Source organism: Centruroides sculpturatus, unplaced genomic scaffold, assembly GCF_000671375.1.
Source record: "Centruroides sculpturatus isolate CEXI.00-Female unplaced genomic scaffold, Cexi_2.0 scaffold1195, whole genome shotgun sequence".
Taxonomy (NCBI): Eukaryota; Metazoa; Arthropoda; class Arachnida; order Scorpiones; family Buthidae; genus Centruroides; species Centruroides sculpturatus.
Window position 1 is genome coordinate 204493 of NW_019385534.1, and position 21797 is coordinate 226289.

General features: G+C 28.6%; 1 protein-coding gene across 6 annotated transcripts in view; it reads left to right on the forward strand.

The window, feature by feature from the left end:
- The first annotated feature begins 1960 nt into the window (after positions 1-1960).
- The window catches only part of LOC111639901 (neuroglobin-like), a 61679-nt gene continuing 41842 nt past the window's right edge, over positions 1961-21797 (forward strand). For 2 of the 6 annotated variants that reach the window (XR_002759170.1, XM_023385856.1), the window contains exons 1-5: positions 1965-1996; positions 10548-10627; positions 13105-13190; positions 13955-14110; positions 14463-14694. Coding sequence is in view for 1 of the 6 variants with exons in the window: in XM_023385856.1 (XP_023241624.1) it covers positions 13123-13190; positions 13955-14110; positions 14463-14694 (456 nt within the window). In the remaining 5 variants the exon portion in view is untranslated. Of the gene's footprint in view, positions 1997-9281; positions 9456-10547; positions 10628-13024; positions 13191-13774; positions 13870-13954; positions 14111-14462; positions 14695-21797 lie in introns of those variants that run through there. The other 4 variants (XR_002759173.1, XR_002759171.1, XR_002759172.1 and 1 more) reach the window with 4 other exon arrangements.

Below are 21797 nucleotides of genomic sequence, written 5' to 3' on the forward strand. Positions count from 1 at the left end.
AATAGAATTTTTTTAAATTTTATTCTTTTTAAGTGATTTAAGTACAAACAAATATGTTAATTCTTAAACGTTTAATCAAAATTTGAATTCGTATAATCACGAATCGGATATAATAAAACATTTTCCAGAAAAAAAAAAATATCCTAAATATTCAAGCGATAAAATTGTTTAGAACAATCTTTTCGCACGAATATTTACACCGTTTAAATTCTTAAAACTAATTTTTATGAACATTTTATCGATTCTGAGAAGCGGAGAGAGAGATTTTGGTTTGCTCTTTCTATTTAATGATGACTCGAGAAGTGTTTTTAATTCTCGGAATGGCAAAAATCCATTCTGGTAAGGTTTATTTATAATAAATTAAATATTTCTGTTATAGTCCGCGCAGCGAAAGAATAGACACGAGTCAGCCTGAGCTGGAAGGGTCTATGTCAGATGAAAGGGATGGAAGGAAACCTTGTGAGTAACGTAGAATGCTGGGTTGCACATTTTCGTCACAGTGCTCTCTCAATATAGGGGCCTAATACATGCATTGGTATGCATGTATTAGGTCCCTATATTGTATGTAAAGGGCCCCTACATTGGGAGGTAATCGGAGTCACGTTTACAAGAGATAGATATGGAGACAAAGGCATATGCCTAGGGCCATCAAGATCTTGAGGTTAGAGAGGACTCATTTTCCTTCTTCGTGGTCCCTTTTAGCTATATTTTTTGAAGGAATGAAATATATAGAATGTTTCTTTATTAATAAAAAGCAATCTTAAACACTTATCTTTTAGTTTATAGGGGTAAAACCACTAAAGGTCACTAAGTTTTCTATCGGTTGGGAAAAAATTCCCTAGCTCCTCTCCCTCGAAAGCCCTGAATAGGCCTAATTTAATTTTCACCCGATGAGGGGGGTAGCCGGAGTAGAAGTACTGTTGACACTAGCAATTTTATACTTTAGAATGTATTGATTCAAACTGCTTTTCACATAGCCTATAAAATGAGTAAGAAAAATGTTTTATTGCTGGGTTTTGAGTGGATTTTAAATTAAGGTGTACCCGTTGTGTATTTCTATTCCTAGTTTTTGTACAATAGTATAAAATAAACTCGTAGGGAAAGGTGGTGCAAGATGGGGCCATGGGGTAAGACGAGACGTCTGTTTATTCGTGGTTAACGCGCTTTCATCTAGCTGTTATTTGGGGAACTAAATGCCAATCTCAAAAGGGATCACGGGAAGAGAGAACGTCCGAATCTCTCTCTTTGTTTGGAAGTAAGACAATTTTCCACGTTTCGGCAATACTTCATTTAATTTTACGCCCGCTACAAAGTTTCTACAAAGTAAGCATCATTGTGAACTTTTACATTACCTTTTAGATGAAGATATTAGCGAGGTTGCGGCCGAAGTTTTCATCTCTAAAACGTGAACGTCGAACGTCGAGCGCCGCTTACAAGATAGCGGCGCTCGACGTTCGAATTTCACGTTTTACATATGAAAACTTCGGTCGCAACCTCGCTATTATGGTATTCGAAGTAACCTTTAAAGACTGAAATTGTTTAGTTTTGAAATAAAGTTTACCCGTGTTTGCAGTCAGTATGAAAAGTGCACATTGGGGGTGTTGCCATGAATTCTGCCGCTGGATAGAGGCACCGCAATATAGTGCAGCGAACTAGTTTTAAGTTCATTGCCATTGATAATTCTATATCATTTTTTCGAATATATAAAATAATAAGTTTAAAAATGATCTTTTTATAGAAAATGAAATATTCCACTTTTAAATCATATCTAACTGTAATAAATTTATACAGTATATACTGTATTTATGTTTTTACGTTTTATTTTATTTGTGAAAACATTTTTTAAATTTAAATACTATCTTAACGAGAAATAAAATGTGAGATAACAATCGAAATAATAATTTTTTCCCACGAAAAAAAAAATATCGTCTGCTTACAAAATAGCGAAACTGAGCATGCGCGAAGTGAGAGTATCGTCTGGTAAAGTAAAATACGAGTAAGTTCAAACTTTTATATTTATTTATTCGGAAAATAATAATAAATGTAGCCGTTGTGATAAATGAGCTCATCGTTCTTGTGCCAATATTGAAGTAATCGACGGTTTAACCATTTTAATTTGTTTTTCTTGTATATAAAAATAATATTCCCATCTTACTCCACGGGTGGGGCAAGATGGCGCATTTACATATAATTTTAAAATGTTAAATTTTCTTGTTTTTAAAAACGTTTTTCAAAAATTAAGTTTTGTACTATATATTACCAAATGTTGTAGTTGCTGAGAATAAAAAAATTATTGTTCTCATCAAAGTGGTTGCCATCTTATAATTTTTCAAACCTTAACGTCCTCATCCTGCCCCACCTTCCCCTATACAGTTGACCCCTCCTATAACACTGCTGATAATTCCGTGTTATATGAATTTCATGTTGTATGAGTCACTTAGATTTTACAAATACGTGAGCCGTTCACAGCCTGGCACACGTATATGTAAAATCTGAGTGACTCGTACAACATGGAATTCATATAACACGGAATTATCAACAGTGTTATAGGGGGGTCAACTGTATATCATAGAAGGGGGTATACTTTTCCGATACAAAACTCTTGGAAGGAATATGTTTCTTTGTCCCTTATGGATCGACGTCCGTGGGCCTAATAATTTAATATTGCAACAAGGAAACATAAACAGAATAATAATAGATTATATCCGTGTTGACCTGTAGACTAATAATAATAAAATAAAAAAATTTATGAAACTACTCGATCAATTGCATACGCTTTTTATTATAATTGGTAAGTCAAACACGCAAAGTAAAAGCGTGTATTTAAATCATTTATTATTGCATTTAAAATCGTAAATGCATCTTTTAATTTTTAAAATATATTTAGCTAATCATTTAGTTGAGTTGCTGATAAAATTTAAGGTCATTTAGTTGAGAATAAGTTAATATATAAACGAGCAATTAATTATTGTGACATCATCACAATGCTCTCAATTTTAGTAGTGTCTTGTTTGTGTATGATTCATACTTTATCTGTTAACAATGGGTCCATGCCGTTTATCTATGTAACTCCGTTTGGGAGAAAATTTTTGAATTGAAATCGAAATACTCCAACTGAAAGATCATTTTAAAATACAGTCAAATCTCGAATCACATGACTATCAGGCTGGCCATGTGGAGTTTCCGAATTTTTTTCTCATATCTGATACCTAGATACAGGCCAGTTTCGCAGCAAAATCCTGCAAAGGAGTACCCCCTTGGCAAACCTTTCGTGTTGCTTTGCTTATTTTATCAATCTAATCCAATGTTGGAAGTCACTTCGTTATTTGCATTCCAAGCGATCTCAAAACAACAGTCGACCCTGGTCATAATATATAAAATTTCAAGAAAATGTAGATCTGTCGCTATGCAACTTTTCCTTTTCTCTAAGCTGAAGAATCATCTGAGAGGACACCATTTTTGAATAATTGAAACATTTCTAGGAGTGCTTCTGACATGGGAAGATCGAGAGGGATGGTGTATTTCTTCTGAATAGAAAAGATTTTTTAAGCAGAGACGATTAAAATGTACAAAATTTTACAATCAAATTTTTCTTAATATTCCATTCATCTTATTACTTTGGTCAAGGTTTCCCAAGGTTCTATTTTGGGTCCTCTGCTCTTTAATATATACATAAATGATTTGTTCAAATACATTATCATGTACGCAGATGATATAGAACTAACTTATCCTCATACGGAAGCTCAATTTATCTAATTAAAGTACTTAAAGTGCACTTGGAAGTTTAAGGGCCTTTTAAAATCTAAGAATTTTTAGTATCAAAACTCCATCCTTAAGGAAGATTGGTCGTATTTTTTAATATGCGTTGGATAATCGGAGATTTAGACAATTGGACAAACGAATTTTGGATCATTTAAGATTTTCTCTGCCAATTAGATAGGATTTATATGGATTTGGCGTTGTAAACCTAAGATATGTTTTAAAAAATACATGTAAGTCAATAAGAAATAATTATAAGATTACGTTGTAGACTAATACAGGGAAATGAAGATTTTTTTTGGCAAATTTATCCGCTGTTACACGTGGACTATGTTCATGGTCGCAGAGGGGGGACGGGGTACTCGTCCCCTCTGAGATCGTGTAAAAGTTCCACAAATTATAATTGTAAAATTGAGATATTAATGATTTTTTACATCCTCCACCATGGAATACTCTTTGTATTGATGCTATTCTGTATTCTGCAATCTACGAGTACTTGTGAAAAAAAATCCAAAAAATTACATAATTAAATAAAAATTTATTGAGGTAATTGTTTCCGAGTGTTCCAACCCCTGTAAAACTTTCTGCAGACACCCATTGACTATGCCCATACAGTTGACATTAATATCTAAATAATATACATAGATTGATGCCTTATCGTTAGATGTATGCTCATTGATGAGGCATCAGTTTACTTCCATGAGTTCGAGTTCGAATTGAATTTCGTTTTTTATAAGGATAAATTGGTAAATTACCATTGATTATGCTTCAAAAATTAAGAACAAAATTTGAAAAAAAAACCATAAATGCCACTTTATGTCGTCATTTCCTGAATATATACTGTATTATAATGGTTATAAATTCACACTAACCTGTAAGAATAGATTCGAAAGAAAATACAATAAATATCAATACAATTAATATTTATTGTATTTTATATTGTATATTTTTTTACAAAATTTATTATTTATTTCTATATTTGTCGTTATATTATATATTGTTTTTCGTATCGACTGGTTACTGTTAGTTTATACAATTTCTATTATTCAACCTCGAACTTACCATTGATTATGTTTCAAAAATTAAGAGTAAAATTAAAAAAAATCATTAATTATTGCTGTAAGTTTAGATACTTCCTTAGATTGATAAGATAAGACAATATACCACGGTCGATCTGTCAAGGAGTGCCTCTTAGGAGGGGAACTAGTTCTTATTTAAATGAAGAAAACCCGGAAAACTGTACAGTACTGTACATGGCCAGTCCTTTGGCCAAAAAACAAGTTATTCTTTCGTTACATTTCTCCTATTTAGATTGATTACAGTAAACTTTCTACATGAACACATTTATCACATAACCAATGATCAATTGTATCGACAGGTTTTTAGATAACAATCAATCGCAAGACTTTTTTTGATGATTATTGATATATTCTGTCACTTAATTTCCTAAATTAAAACTTTAATATATAAAAAATGCCAACCTATTTTAACTTTAATCAAACATTTATCATTTAAATTCAATAAAATAGCGTGTGTAGCGTGTCCTTTTTTGTTTACATGTCCAAGTCCTTATCCAATAATATAGTTGTGCCATACAAAGAGATACTTTCCATATTCAGTAGAATAACTGAAAGATAAATAAGCAAAAATATCTCTTCTAAAATATTTAATCTAATACAATAACTTATTGTTTTCTCGTCAAAGCACCATATTATGATACGCCATTACGTATTAAAAAGACATTTTAATGGTCTTCCTGATAACCTTTCCTTTGCAATACCATAATAAATAATTTATACATGTAAACATTTATAAAACTTACACCCAAATAATATTTTCTATTTAGATAAATGCCATATTTATACATATATAAAAAAATATAGTTGTACAGTTAACCGCGAAACGTTTGTAATGGGCGTACCCGACATTTTCGACCCTAAAAACATTATTAGCTAATGTATCTTATTTCTAACACTATACCATCAGCTAATGTAACTTAAATAACTAAAAATAAAAAGAAGAAAATAAATAAACCATGGGAAATTCACGCTATCACATTATAAATTACAATCGATTTAAATGAGTTAAACTGAATAATCGCATGGCTTAACGATTACAAAAAGCGCATTGAAAAATCACAAAAATGCGTTATTTATTCATAAATAATCGAGTAATATTTTACTTTATATTATAAATTATTCATCCCATTAAATAGAATTGAGTTTTTTTTTGCGTTAAAATTGTTTAAAAAGTCAATATATCGATGATATCGAATGCCAAGTTTACTGTTTTTTTTTTTTTTATATCCTTTCACTTGTTATCTTGTTTTTATTTTATAAAATACAAAAAGAAAACAATAACAAGTTGTAAAGAAATTTCTAAAGTTTTAATGGCTCCAGTTTTTTATTTAATAAAGTTTGAAAGGTTTGAATATTATAATTAAGCGCGCTCCGAGACAATGTAAACAATGTCTTAAGTTGGCGTAATTGTTTTCTATGGGTTCTCGAGTTATAAATAAGTTTAAATCGATGGCTTTCATAGCTAATTATCATAAGTGATAAAGGATTATAAAATAATCTTATTTAAGTCAATATTACAAATGGTAATTAAGAAGTCAACGCGATTTATTGTTTTATTTTCCGATATAAATGGATTATTATCGTCAAGTGTGTCACATGTATTATTTTTAAAAAAATTAATTAAATTTTAATTACAAAAAATTTAATTTTTTATTTTCTTTCTTATTAATTACTAAATACGTTAGGGGGAAAAAGTCGTTTGTTTTCAAAAATATATAAGCCATCTAGTGGTTACTATAGGAACCTCGTTAATCAAGGACTATTGATGAATTTTTTAAAAATAAAATAAAATAAAATCGGTCTTTTAACTTTTTTTTTAATGATAAATAATGTTTAAAAAATTATCTTTGTTATTATTTATTTATTTATTTAAATTAATTTTATTAATTTATGTATATCGACATTATAAGATCTATAAAAGAAAATATATAATTATAAAGTAGTAAAAAAATTTATTAAATATAGGCTATATATAGATTATTTTCAAGAATTTATTTAATTTTAATGACAGTATTTTCGGTAAAATTAATAATAAATAAAAGTAAATAATGTGTAAACATACCGCATTTTATTTGAGCGATTTTTTTATTAATTAAAACTTTCCTTAAAATAAAATCTACGTGTAAGAAAATCTGTTGGTTTTTTTAAAATATTTCTAATTAAAATCGGGATAAATTTTATCGAAAACCTTACCTTTTCTTTAGTTTGAACGTATTTTACATTTAATTCATTCGCTTCCGTTAATCCATCTGTTTGATGTTTTGTAATGCGACCGAATCAGCTGACTGCTTCGTCCGAAAGGTGGCCAAATAATCGTGACGTCATCGCTCGTAACTATGGTAACAACTTTTGACTTGCGAAGATTTGCTTTTCATATTTGCTTTCTACGAATGAATGAACGAATTTATTTTCTTAAATTATTCGAATATTTGATTTTTTTTTCCTCTCTCTCTCTCTCTCTCTCTCTCTCTCTTCCCATTCTTTTCGTTATTAATATTTATTGTTATTTTTTTTCTATTTGCCTCTGTATTGTTAAAATTAACCGTTTCCGAATGTCTGCGATGTTATTGGCTAATTTAAATTTTCAAACTAACAAATAGAAAATGTATTGACTATTCATTTATGTAAATGTCGAAAATTGTTTTTTTTTATTAATTAAAAAGAATTTTTTAACTAGTATGGACTCATTTATACATAATTACAAACATTAAATTCCTTTATAGATGACATACATTTTTTAAATATTATTTAAATTAATAAATTAATATAAAACGCATGTGTATATGAATTTCCTGATGTGTGTACTTTTAATGCGGGTTTTTTTCAAAAATTATTATTCTACGGCACTCGAAATCATTATCCATAACACTGTTTTCCTGTTGCAGTTATTTAAATACTCTTATTATGAACCACGCCCTGCTTTCATTAACAATTGGAAAAATCTTATTAAAGGACATCAATTTGTTTTTGTATAGGCAACTGTTTCTAAATCCCGTAAACACTGTCGATTAATTTCATTAAATAGAGTAATTACCGAAGAATAATTAAATGGTAAACTGATTTTTGAACCTGTAAATTATGCTTTAAAATCATGTTGTTGTTACTTTAATGTAATGTGAATTTATGATAATTATAATAATATAGCTGCTGTAGCATTCTAATTGCTTCAGTAACTATTGTATTCTTTCAGTATTTTTTAAGAAACATTCTAAAAAGTAATAACAGTAAATCTACAGAAGCCGAAGCGAAAGATATAGATTTAATGATATTCGGATTTTTTAAAAATTTTATTTAAACAAATAAAATAATAAATTTGTGTCTATAAGTAAGCTCATATTCGCCATTTTCATCTCTAATAATCTTAAATTTCTTCCTCTCTGTATTAAAAAATACAGGGGAGGGCGAAAAATGATATTAAATATAAATTTTTCTTCTATTTAAATGCATTTTTTAAATAAAATTTCGACTGATTTTACATCATAAAAATACGTTTAACTTATCAAGTCCATCAGTTTAATATATTTTAAACATAATAATCATTTTTATTCTCCTGCTTTTAGCGAAAAAATATTCAAATGACACCTAATAAAAGCTCTACAGCTTTTTATAGGTAAGCAGAAGATCCATTTAATGCTACACATCGTACATTTGAAGCATTTATAATACTCTAAAATTAAACAAGTTGAGTAGTCTTTCGGATTATGTAATATCAAAGTTCTTCGTGTATTTAAATTTTTAATTTTCTTTTAATGCATTCGATATTTTAAATAATGGAATTTAAAATTTAGATACATGCAAAAATGCTAGAAAATTATTTATATATTTTTTTCTCAGCCTCTCTCTCTCTCTTCCTGGATCATTCAAAGGATGAGGAGGAGGAAATTCATTTACAGTGGCGTTATTATCGATCTCGACCGCGCGAGGGCGCCACTTCAAACATTGCCGACGAATTTTCGATTATATTATTCAAATATATTTATTTATTTTGCTATTTTTTTAAATTGAAAAAATTAAAATAAATTTTATTTAATTTTTAAAATAATTTTTCTTTAATTTTTGAATATGAATACTTTTATATTTTTAAAACGTAAATCTAATATGAATAACGTTTGTGCCGCTCGAAGATAATCTTCAAAATATCAAAGGACTTTTAAGTATAAGCTTCATAAGGCTACTTATCTTCTTGAATAAGTCTGCATTATAAAAGATAAAGAAAATGATGCCATTCTTCACTCTTTCGTATCGAATAACTTGTTTCTTTCTTTTGAAGTTTATTTTAAGAGAGTGAATTTCGAACCAAGGCTTCTTTTCGGCACTTTATTAAAGATTTTAATGTAAATAATATCGTAAATTTTAATAAAAATTCGTATTTTTAGTGTATTTTCTTAACTTCTTCGCTATATATAAAATTTACTGTATGCGTGCTTCTATTTAGGCTTGCAGAACTCGAACGCCGCCATGAAGAACCAGCGCGCTAAAATGGTTGTCGTTTTATTTTTAAAATTACGTTTAAGCCACTAGCTTCTATATGAATTTTCTTCGAGGTACACCCATCAAGTTGCAAGTTCCATCAGAAATTCTGCTGAAATCCATCAGAGTTTGCAAGTTCCATCACAGGTTCTGATGGGATTTTAATCTTAAATTTGAAACTTATTAATACAAATAATATTTTTATAATTTATATATATAATCGAGACGGGTTGATGATGATAATAATAATAATAATAATAAGTGCAGAGCCCAAACGGTTAGGAGTTGAAAGTTGAAATTTGGTACACAGGGTACGTCACGAAAATGAACACTAAGAAGGGATTTTTCGAAATTCCTCCCCACGGGGGAGAGAGACAGGATTAAGGCTTAACACTTCCATCAACAATGGAAGTGTTAAGTAACAATGGAAGTGTTACGTAACAATGGAATTGTTAAGAGAAAGCGACGTGCAAGACGCAGATGCAGATTTTTCGTTTTTGCGGGAAATCGAACATATTTTTAGACCCATCTAAAAATTCTCTAATCAGTCCGGAAACAGGGGGACCCAATTCTTGCATTCTGTGAAAACGGGTAAGGTTGACTATAACGTAATAATGTTAATCTTCCCTATCGTTACTTTTGCCCGAGCAATGCCGGGCCTACTTGTTAGTTTGTTTTATAATTTTTATTTCTATTTATATTAAAAAGGAATACTTTTTTATGAGCGGCTTAACTTAAAATCTTTTCTTCGCGATACAAACCACCGGAACTTTTTCTATAGACTATATATTGAATAAAAGTCGGTAAATTTGAAACAATTACTTGAAACTGAACAAAACTGATCAATAATTTTTTTTTTTATTTTATTTCTTCTTCACCAAAGTGAGTATTAATCTATACGTGTCAAATAAGTAACAGAGCTAAAACCTTATCAAAAGACAGCGATCAATATTATAAAAAAAAATCAATAAAATAGACTTAGAATACATTTTTATTCTTAAGAATGAATATTTTTTTTATTCAATTATTATAATTTTTCGGTTTAATAATTAAAACAAATTAAATTTGGTGTTTTATTAAGAGAAATTCTTTATCTTTTAAGCTATTTTAATTTAAAATTTTGAAATATTTAAGAAGTAGACAGGTGTTTTTTTTAATTATATAGGAGAATAAATAATTAACTCATTGATCTGGAGGGAATTTATATATTTTTTAAATCAAATAATTTATTTTTTAAAGATAATAACAATCGTCAGAGATAAAGAAAAGAAAAAAAATAATTTTTTTTTTGGATGTATCCTAATGAGAGAATCTTCAGAGTAAGTCTTGCTGTTGCAATTATTTCGTGTTGTTTATTTATTTTTTTTATGTATATATATAAAATTATAGACTACTTCTGTAAGAGAAGATTAATATTCAATATTAAAATATTTTATTTAATTATTTTAATAATAATATTTCTTCTTAATTAGCAACAAACATTTGGAAATTTGTTACTGCTGTTAAGAGTAACAAATTTCCATCATTACTATTAAGGGTGTAAATGTTCATAAATATACATTTAAAAAAATATTTATAATTATAATTAAACATAAAAATAATTATAAATGAAATCTTTCCTTTTGTATATATTTACTTATGAAAGCCATTATTTTATAAATTTAAAAAGTAGTGAATGAGAAGGGAAAAAAATGTCTAACATATTTAGAAGTTCAGCTTCTGGCTATATATTATTTTTTTTTTTTTAAGCTTTGAAGAACATAAAATAAAGGAAATGATAGTAAATATCTTCCCACTAGTTCAATTTTACTTCTGAAATATTTTTCAAATAAAACATTAAATATAAAAAAAAAACTTTTTATTTTTGTAACATCGATACACATGTTTTCATTTCAAATATCCTATACAAATAATATATATTTTAAGATTAAAAACTAAAAATAAATATAATCGAAGTATACTTTATATTGAAGTAGTTATAAGGTATTTTATATTATATATTTATAATAATAATAATGTTGCAATTTAAATGTTTATTAATGTTATTATTATTATTATAGAGAATCAACACTTTAATTTTATTATTACTATTATAAATATATATAATATAAAAATACATTCGATTTAAGTAGTTTCCCTCTATATATATATAGGAAAACTATACTTAAATCATAATAAAAATCAAATTGGCTTCAGTTATCATTCCTGAAATCCCAGTTGTAAATGTCCCAATATGAAACTGCTCGTTAAAATCATCTTTGATGATTTTAACGAGCAGTTTCAGTGCCTCCAGAGAGAAAAATCATCATCAATGATGATTTTTCTCTCTGGAGGCACGACCCATTTACATTATTGAATACGTTATGAGAAAAGATTTTCAAACAATCATCTAATACATGTTTACAACGTGTAGTTAGATTATTAAACGTCGAGGATATGCTTTTATTAATAATATACTGTAATTACTTAGATACGTACATAACGAGTGATAGAGGAAAAACGATAACTGTTAAAGATTTTTCTCGTTTTAAATTAATAAATAATCAATTAAAATATTATTATAAATTACTAAATGTTTTAAAATTTTTCATTAAATTACTTAATAACTCGATAAACTAATAACGAGGGGAGGAAAAAAATCGATTTTTCCAAAATAACCTTTCCGGAGTGAGAGAAATGGTTTTTATTAATTTGACTTTTATGTTTTATATAAAAGACTTATCCATTATTTATCAGCCAGTTAGAGAAACCTTAGGATTTACACGACTAAAAAAAAGAGTTAGACAAATGCAACAAAGCAAACAGAATGTTCTGTTCAGTTTTAGCTTCAGGCTGAATATATGGATCATCTATTGAAAGATTTTCATTTCCTGCTCTACAATAAACCAATTCCAACTTATTCGTTTATTTTTTTATGAATACAATAGTTTCACATTCATTTACTCTATTAGTTTTTATATTTGTTTAATCTAGTGTTTCCCAACCTCTTTTTTTTTTTTTCTTAAACGACTAATTTTAGCTTGTCGTGCATTTAAACATAATTTTACTTTTCTAAAATAGAGTTTTTTAATGTATTCTTTAAGAAATCAACTGTAAAAATAATTGTAATATTGTATAAAGGACTTCAGAGTATCGAAGACATAAAGAATTATCTCGAATATGAGAAAAATCAAACGGTTTGTCGATTCTCTTGATCAAAAGAAGAAAGAAAATTGATGTTTGTACAAGTTCTAGAAAGGAAAAAATAATTATTTTTATGTACAGTACAGTATGTAGCCTATATACTTCTTATATCAAAAAAATATATAGAAGAAAATGATTTTATCAACAAAAATATATTCTTCTCACTTTTATATATTAAACAAGGCATGTTTATTAATATGAAAACATTGAAGATATTTTTATTGATCAAATTAATTTCCTGTCATTTCTCTTATAATAGAAAAAAATCAGATTTGTGTAAATCTAAGATGACGAATTTATTCAATTTATTCTTATCGATTCTCCTTAAAATTAAAGGATGAAATTATATATTAAGAGAGATATTTACACTCAAAAATCATTAAAAAAATATAATATAAACTTTTAAGAAAAGTAATTAAGGAAATTTATCTAATTTACATACCTTTTCTATACACCCGCTCATATATTAGTTTACTGATGATTTTTCTTTTCACTAATTTAAAAAAATATATTTAATTAATATTTAATCGTAGAAATGTGACTAGAGAGGAAGTTCGTCACGGATTTTATCAGTCTCGTTTTCATCCTTCTTCCGCTCTTTCATTTATGCTAGATCCGTTGATAGAGATGGATGCTGTCGAGATACGGATGCTGTTTCCTATGGATGTCACGTTGGAAGAACGACTGCTGTTGTGACAGGTGACGTTTCAACATCATTTTCTAAATATATATAATATAAAACTAGTTTTATTTATTAAAGAAATGACTTATTAACTCTTTTAACTTACATAAACTTGCCGTTTTCAATTCGATTTTCTTCGCGTAAATGCTTCGTTGCATAGTTATCATCATCCCCCTATTGAATTTATTAATTAGTGATGATGAAGTAGAGATACTTTCTCCTTTACGTGCTTTAAATATATTCATCAATAGCCATTTCTGTGTAAAGTAATTAAACAATGGCTACATCTTATATACAACTTTCATACACTCGAGTACATTAATTATACCTTTTATTATTTAAAAAAAAAGGAAATTACATTCTGGAATTATTTACTGTTATAAGAAATTGTAAAATTACTTAAAATTTGCGACTGTTGTTTAAATTAATTACACATATATTTTTATGTACAGTGTAATTAATTTTAAAAAATTGTACAGAAGATTTTCCTGAGATTTAACCTTGTCGGAGTGCGTATTTTTAAATTTTTGTTTTTTTTTTTTAAAGAAGCATTAAAAACAATAATATATTCCATCGTTAACAATAAAAGAAACAATGGAAAGGTGACAAGTGCGGAACAAATTTATTATTAAATCATTACTTGGAGTGTATATTTCCGGGTGATAAAATAAGCTTGCTTTTATATAAAAAAATTATGTATAAAATAATTTTTAATCTCGGTAAAATTTACATATTAGAATAGATGAATAATTCTCTATTATTTATTTATTTTTTTAAATAGAATGGGTTGCAGCGTTGGTAGGCAAAGTGTTTTAAAGGGCAATATCGAGCCACAATTATCTAAAAATTTAACACCGCAACAAATACAATTAGTAAGATCGACTTGGTCCATAGTTTCGCAGGACATGGTCGGCGTTGGAACCATCGTGTTTCAAAGGTAAATTCAATAATTGAATTCGACGCCCACAGATGTCATTACTAATTTCGAATGACACTTAAAAAAATCTGGGCTTTATCTATAGGGACTCCCTCCATCGTTGTGGCGCAAAGGAATTCTCCCGAAGAAAAAAAACGTTCGCATATTACACGCGGAGGCCCCCTAATTCGAGTCTGCCAGGGCCTCACGAAGCCACAAGCCGCACTCGATGGAGGGAGATGATTTTTTTTTATACGTCGGTTTAAGTTGTTTTGATGCTGCTAAAAATATATACATGCATGCCGTTCTTCTTTTATTATACATGTCGCACCGCTATATCTTTTACTGTTTTTTTGTTTTTTCTTGTTTACAGATTTCTTACTAGGCATCCGGAATTATGTAAAATGTTTCGGAAGTTCATGACCCTGAAGGATGACGGAACGTACGACTGGGATTTAGAAGAACTTCAACGCCATGCTCTACTGGTTATGCAAGCTTTAGAAGCGGCCATAGATAATTTGGATGATAGTCGAGTGTTGGCTGGAATTTTATACGATTTAGGAAGAAGGCACGCCAGATACAACGTCCAGGAACAAATGTTTGATGTATGTTTTCAATTGATTTTATAACATTTTTCAACTGTTTGATATCTAAAAATATATCCGGTTTTTTTAATATATATACATATATATGTATTTATTTTCTATTGATCGGTTAGTATAGATAAAGTGGAATCTCGTGCGATAAAGTAATGGAAAGATAAACAAGATAAAATATAAAAGGGTCTAAATACAGTAAAACCTGCCCAAAACGGGTACCTGTATAAAAGGGAAGAATTCTTGAGAATTTTCTGTTTTCAAAACAACCTGTCTAAAACGGAAAATATTCGGTTTACGCAGGTTTTTATTTTATTAGTAGCTTTTTATCATTATAAATTGGTATATAGTAAAACCTGAGTAAACCGGTATCGCACGGTACCGTATATTTTTCTTCCGCTTTAGCAAGTTTCCGCTTTAGCAGGTTTCCGTTTCGGACAGGTTTTACTGTATAATATAACTATTTAACATTAGAGAAAGGGTTGGCAATTTCATTATTTCTTTTCTTTTATTTTTTTTTCTTCCCCTTCAATTTTACTAATGTAATGCATTTTAATGGATTTTCAAAATACTATTCTGTCCAAAGAAAATGAATTCTGTAAATCAGTTTTCATTTGAATAGATGAATAACTAAATAAGAAGGTAAAATATCAGTTTATATGCATAACTTTTTAAAAATTTAATCAGTTTTATTGAAATTTAAAAATAATTAAAATACAGCAAAACCTGTTTAAAACGGAATCGCACGGTACCGGAAATTTCTTCCGTTTTGAACAGGTTTATTTTAAACGTAGAAAATCGCTGTTTTCGAGAATTTTTCCCGTTTAGGCAGGTTTCCGTTTTGGACTGGTTTTACTGTATATATATATTTTTTAAAAAAAAGAATAAATAAAAAGATTGCGTGGTTAAATTTAATGACATTATGAAAGGTTCATATTTTAAAGGATAAAATTTCTTTGAAAATAAATTGCTTTTCATTAATATTTGCCGTTCCCAAAATCCACCGAATTTATCTTTCCTATAATATAAAAAAATCATTAGAATTATATCAAGAATAATGGGATAAAAATAATCGAATTTTCATCTGATATACATTTTCTTAAATAATTAATTAATTTCGCTTCATCTTTTCTCAACAAAAATTGGATGAAATTAGATCTTATAATAAAAATATCAATGCAGTTTTTTTATTTATTTCTATTATTAAAATATTTGTAATTAAATTAGATACAAAATATCATAATATTATATAATTATTCCTACAGTGAATAAATAATAAATATTATCCGTTAGGAGAGAGGAAAAGAAAGTCTTTGTCACTAACAGACACTGTTAGTTTATCTAATGTTATTCATGATATTGCTAGTAACATAAATCCGTGTGTGACGTCCCATTCGAACAAATTACGTTATTTTCTTTAATTAATATATATATATATTATTTAATAATAGCTCTGCTCTTATATAATTATATTTTAAAGCTTTTAAGCACTCAGTATTTTCATTTAATATATTGTTACTTATCATATTTTAAAATACATCTATCAGAATGCACTTAATAGAAGAAAAATTCGATTTAGGAGTTAAAAATAACCCCTTTTATGCAGTTATTTTTAATGCATCTTAGCAGTTTTTTTTAAGTAGATGTAAGTATATAATAATTGATATTGACTTACTGCTATTTAGAACAGCATAAATAAGTAATTAAAGTTTTTAAAAATTAATCTTTAAAAATGCTTAAATATAAATTTCATTTTTAGTATTTGCTAATGTCATATAAATCTTGTTTTTAATTAAAATAACTATATTAATTTATAATTTATATAGGTTGATTAAACAATAAATAAATCAAAGTAATGTTAAATACTGTACTTGTGTTCAAATTATCTTAATATTTTCCATTACCAAATTTTTATTTTTCTCGTTAATTTATGCATTTTTTGGGCTGCAATTTTCAAAGTTTACACTTATATGTATATGTATATTCCCGGTATCGTTCGTCTGTCTGTCCGTCCTTCATTAATGGAATGAAAGGAGTTAATTTTAGTTTAAAAATAATAATAAACTTATGCTTATACTATATCTAAAGTTTGATTTATTAACTAAATAGTAGAAAAATTCCATTCACGAATTGCGTAACTTTCCCCCGCGAATAAGTTAAAATTGTGTGTGACGCCATTTCTTACGAGATTTTATTTTTTTTAAATTATTATTATATTACTAATTATTATAGAAATGACAAAGTGTTTAAGTTTGAGAGTAGAGATGAGTTTTATAAAAAATTTGTAAATGCTAATAACGAGTAAAATCTTCATCAAGTCCAACTCACTCGAGATATGACTTGTGACCAGTGTCGTAGCGTAGTGGGGGCGGCAGGGGCGGCCCGCCCCGGGTGGCACTTTTTAGGGGGCGGCAAAATTTCACAATAAATAATAATAATATCTTGTAAAAATTTGAACCATTGTCGCACCTACGATTCGGACCGATTGAAATGAGCACGGAATAGTCCGGGAATAGACTCACCGTCCGGGTGAACTGGTAATTTCACCCGTGCGTACAGCCTGTCGACCTTTTTTTTCTGTTTTTGCTAGTACGATTTACTTGTTCTCATATACACCTCCAATGTTCAATGGAGCTATTTTGAACAGGTTGCTACGCTGGCAAGGAAATTTTCATTACTTGTTCTTCTGTTACGAAACTGAATTTTAGTCTTTTAAATTAAGATAACTAAAAAAACGGGACGGCGAAATTTTCTTCCGCCCCGGGCGGCTGACACCCACGCCACTCCGCTGCTTGTGACACTCTATCTTCCCAACCCTCGACCTTCAACCACCGAAATTTAATAGCATCATTGCCCCTCCCTGCAAAATACACAAACTTCCCTGCAAAATTTTAGAAAGTTTCGACAAGAACACAAACTTTCAGAAACCCCCACTAAGTAACATGAGTGTTCACCCATTTTGACGCTTGTCTTGCCTCCATATACTCACACACATTCTTACTCTCACTTACATTTACTTATTCACTCTCACATTCTCTCACTCATTCACACTCACATTCCCTCACTCATTCACACTCACATTCTCTCACTCATTCACTCACATTCATTCACATTCATTCATTCATTCATTCACACTCACATTAATTTACTCACTCACACTCATTCACACTCACTTATACTCACATTCATTCACGCCCACATTCACTCATTCACACTCATTCACTCATTCACACTCATTCATTCATTCACTCGGGCACCGATTCACACTCACTAAAACTCATTTACTCACGCACCGATTCACACTCACTAAAACTCATACACTCACAACCAAACACAAAGTACCCAATTCTTTCCTCTCTCCACGTTTGAAAGTTCCCAGTCCAGAAAGGGAGGATCATTTTTTTACCTCGCCATACTTTCTCTCTTTTACAGTAAATAATAAATTTGAATATTGATTTTACAAAATAACTCGAATGAAGGGTTTATCACGTTTTAAAAATTAATCGCATCATTTTGACTGCAGATAAACAAATGATTAGAAAATATTTATTGTCGAATTCATAATTGATCCATATGTTTGTCGTCAAGAACGTCTAGAAATTGCAACTAGCGGAGCGTTAATTAGGTAACACTGGAATTGCCCGCAACAAAGGAAATAGGGACGAGATAGAGTTACGTCACGATTCCAACCAGTCAATTAATAATACTTAAATGATCGTTATTACCTCCGGAGAAGATTTAACTCTACTACGAAAAATAATAGATTTAAATACAGATTTATTTGTTTCTATTGTCTGGAGTTAAAGTTAGAGTTTAATTATTAAGTAAACCGAAAATAGTATTATATATATTTATATATACAGATTCGTTTCAAATATTTTATTAGTCTCTCTGATGAATAATGAATTAAATTTCAAAAATAAACTTCAGTTTTAATTTATGTTATTTATTGGGTTGAAAACCGAGACTGGATATGGAAAGCTTATGGACCGGAGGGGAAAATTTTGCAGGAGGGTTCATGCTATTAAATTTCGGTGATTAAAGGTCGACGGGGTGGGAGATAAAGGGGAATCGATCGTGTGTGGTATTTCTAGTGGTATAATTTTACTCGTTATTAGTATTTACAATTTTCCATAAAACCCATCCCTATCCTCGAAGTTAAGCTTTTTGCCATTTTATAAAATATTTTTAAAAATGTTTTAATAAAATATCGTAACAGATGGCGCCACACGCTGTTTTAAATGTTTCCAGGAAAGTTAAGCAACACGTTGTCGGAAATTTTTCTTTTGTATTTTCTTTACTTTCTGGAGGATTCTTTCGGTTGATAGTCTCCTTTTTCATCAATTTATCCAATTCTTTATCATTGTACATTGCAGATTTTCTTCTGTAAATCGTTATTTGTGAGATATATTTGAGAATTTCTGTACAAATTTTCATTGTTTTTCTAAACGTTAATTCTCCTTAATCATTATTCGATTGAACCATTTAAAAATTAATCAAATCAAATCAAATCAAATGTTTATTAACATAAAAAGGCAGTAGCCTGTTACAAGGGGGTATTTTAAAAATTTCTTAGTTTTACATAAATGAACTTTTCGATAAATTTTAGCATTAAATGTCTATTTAATTTAATGATTGAATAAGGCTAATTAACAGTATATTTATCACTAAAAAATGTTGTTTTTAACATATTATATAAATTGTAAATGTCATTGATATTCATTTTGTCTAATTTACTATACATAACAATTTCCATCTCTTGATTATATTCATAATTCTCACCAGTGTTTACATTTTGTTTGTTTTTCTCGTTACATCTATAAATTAAATGAAATTTTAACAATTTTTTTTACCACATTTAGAGCATCCAGATTGATCACAATCTATAGCTTTATTTTCAATATTTAGACCTTTTTGATTAAGTCGTAATTGAATGAAGAATTTTTTAACGTTAAATGGCAGATTTAGAAACATATAATTATTAATATATGGATAATTAAAAATAACATTATACTGTAACTTATTTCTTTTTTGTATATCTTCATTATCCTGGATTATCGAGTATTCCGTAGCTTTATATAACAGTTGATTAATTCGTTGGTCATTATTAATAAGGTAATCAAACACCAGTTCTATGGAAAATCCATATACATTGAATATCCCTGATAACTGTGTAATCCAGTTTCGTTTTATGTTGGTATTTTTAGATTTGTTGTACAATAAATACACTAGTTTTGTTGATAAGTCTTCTGCATTAATTATTTTTTTAGCCAATTGACATATCTTTCAATCAAAATAGTATTCAATTTAAATCTATTAATTTCTAGCCGCAGAGCACTTCCTGGAGTATCATATTCTAACTGGAAGATTTTGAGAATAAATATATTCTGAATTTTTTCTAAGTCGTAAAAATTATTTAAGCTCCATATAGGGCGGCATAACATAACGCATTTATTATTATTGTGTTGAAAAGCTGAAAATGAGTTTTAATGTTTCTAATTTTTGCCTTACAGCATATCATAATCAAATTGCTTATTAGGTTTCTGGATTTAGTTATAGTATATTTATATTGTTTGAAGAAGGATAAGTTAAACGTAAAAATTATTCCCAAGAAATTTTTTTCATTGACTATTTTAATTTTTTCATTCTTAATGTAAAAGGATTTAACTTTTTTTGAGAGATTATTTCCATTTCTGAAAATCATAATTTCTGATTTGACAGGATTTATTTTTACTTTTAAATTGTCTAGATATTCAGTTATCTGTATGATTTTTCTCTTTAAAGCTATTGCAGTAAGAGCTAGTATTATTATGTCATTTGCATATGAAATTGAGTGAATACATAAATTATCTATATAGATTCCATCATCTTCCCTTAAAAAACATTGGTTTAAGTCGAATAAATAGAAATTAAATAGAATTGGAGATAAGGGATTATCTTGTAATAGTCCTCTACTATTTGTAAACGAATTCCAGCATATGTTGTTTTGTTTAATAATCGCGTTGTAGTTACCATATAATTGACCAATTATGTTAATTAAGCAATATCTTGCATTATGTTTATTTAATTTGTTTTGTAGCAACTTTATACTAACAGAATCACAAGCTTTTGTTAAGTCCAAGAATATTGCAAAACCCTTCTGTCTTTTCTTTAATAATTGTATTTGAATTGTTGTCAGTAAAACAAACAAGGATTTTTGAGTACCACCATTTTCTATATATGCATATTGTGTTGGATTTTTGTAATTATTTACCTCTATCCATTGTTTAAATTTTTCTGCCAAAATTGCTGTAAATACTTTTCTAAAACTGGATAATAAGGCAATCGGTCTGTAATTATTTTGGATATTAATTTTTGGTAATTATCGATCGGATTGTTTTTCTCCTCCCAATTTATCAATTCGGCTGTTATAGAGTCAACTCTATTTAAACATAGTGTTTTATCAATTTTAAAGTTACATTTTTTCCTGACATTTGCTATATCATCCTTTTTATATATCTACCTGTATCCAACTCAGTAAGCTGTGTGAGTCATACAGGAAAATGATCTGAGATATCTTCATCAAGTACTGTTAAAGTCTGACAATGTTCAATTAAGGTTTGAGAACATATAATAAAATCTACAATTGATTTTCTATTTTGAGATATGTATGTACCATCCATTCTGCCATTGAGTATAACAAATTGGTTTTCCTGAACAAATTCTAATAGAATTTTTCCTTCACTGTTTAAAATTTTATCCTTGGACTGTCTGTTGTTGTTAATATTTTCATAATTTAAATATATCTTTGTGTCCTGCATCTCATCTATTCTTGAATTGAAATCTCCTCCGAATAACCATAAGTGTATTGAAAAGGCCCATCTGTCCATCTGATGCTGGATTTCATTAAATATTGGTTTCCTCTTAATCACTGGAGGGGGAGGTATTTCACAATTACTCCTAGATAAGATTCATTCCAAGCTGTTTTGAGTTGCTTATTAATTCTTATTATCACTAGCATATAGTATGTTGTTATATTTTGATATATAATTTCTCCAAAATTTCTTATTATAATAAGAAGTATGGCTCCCGAAGGGCGCCCAAATTTGTTTGTTCGATGAGCATTACTGGAC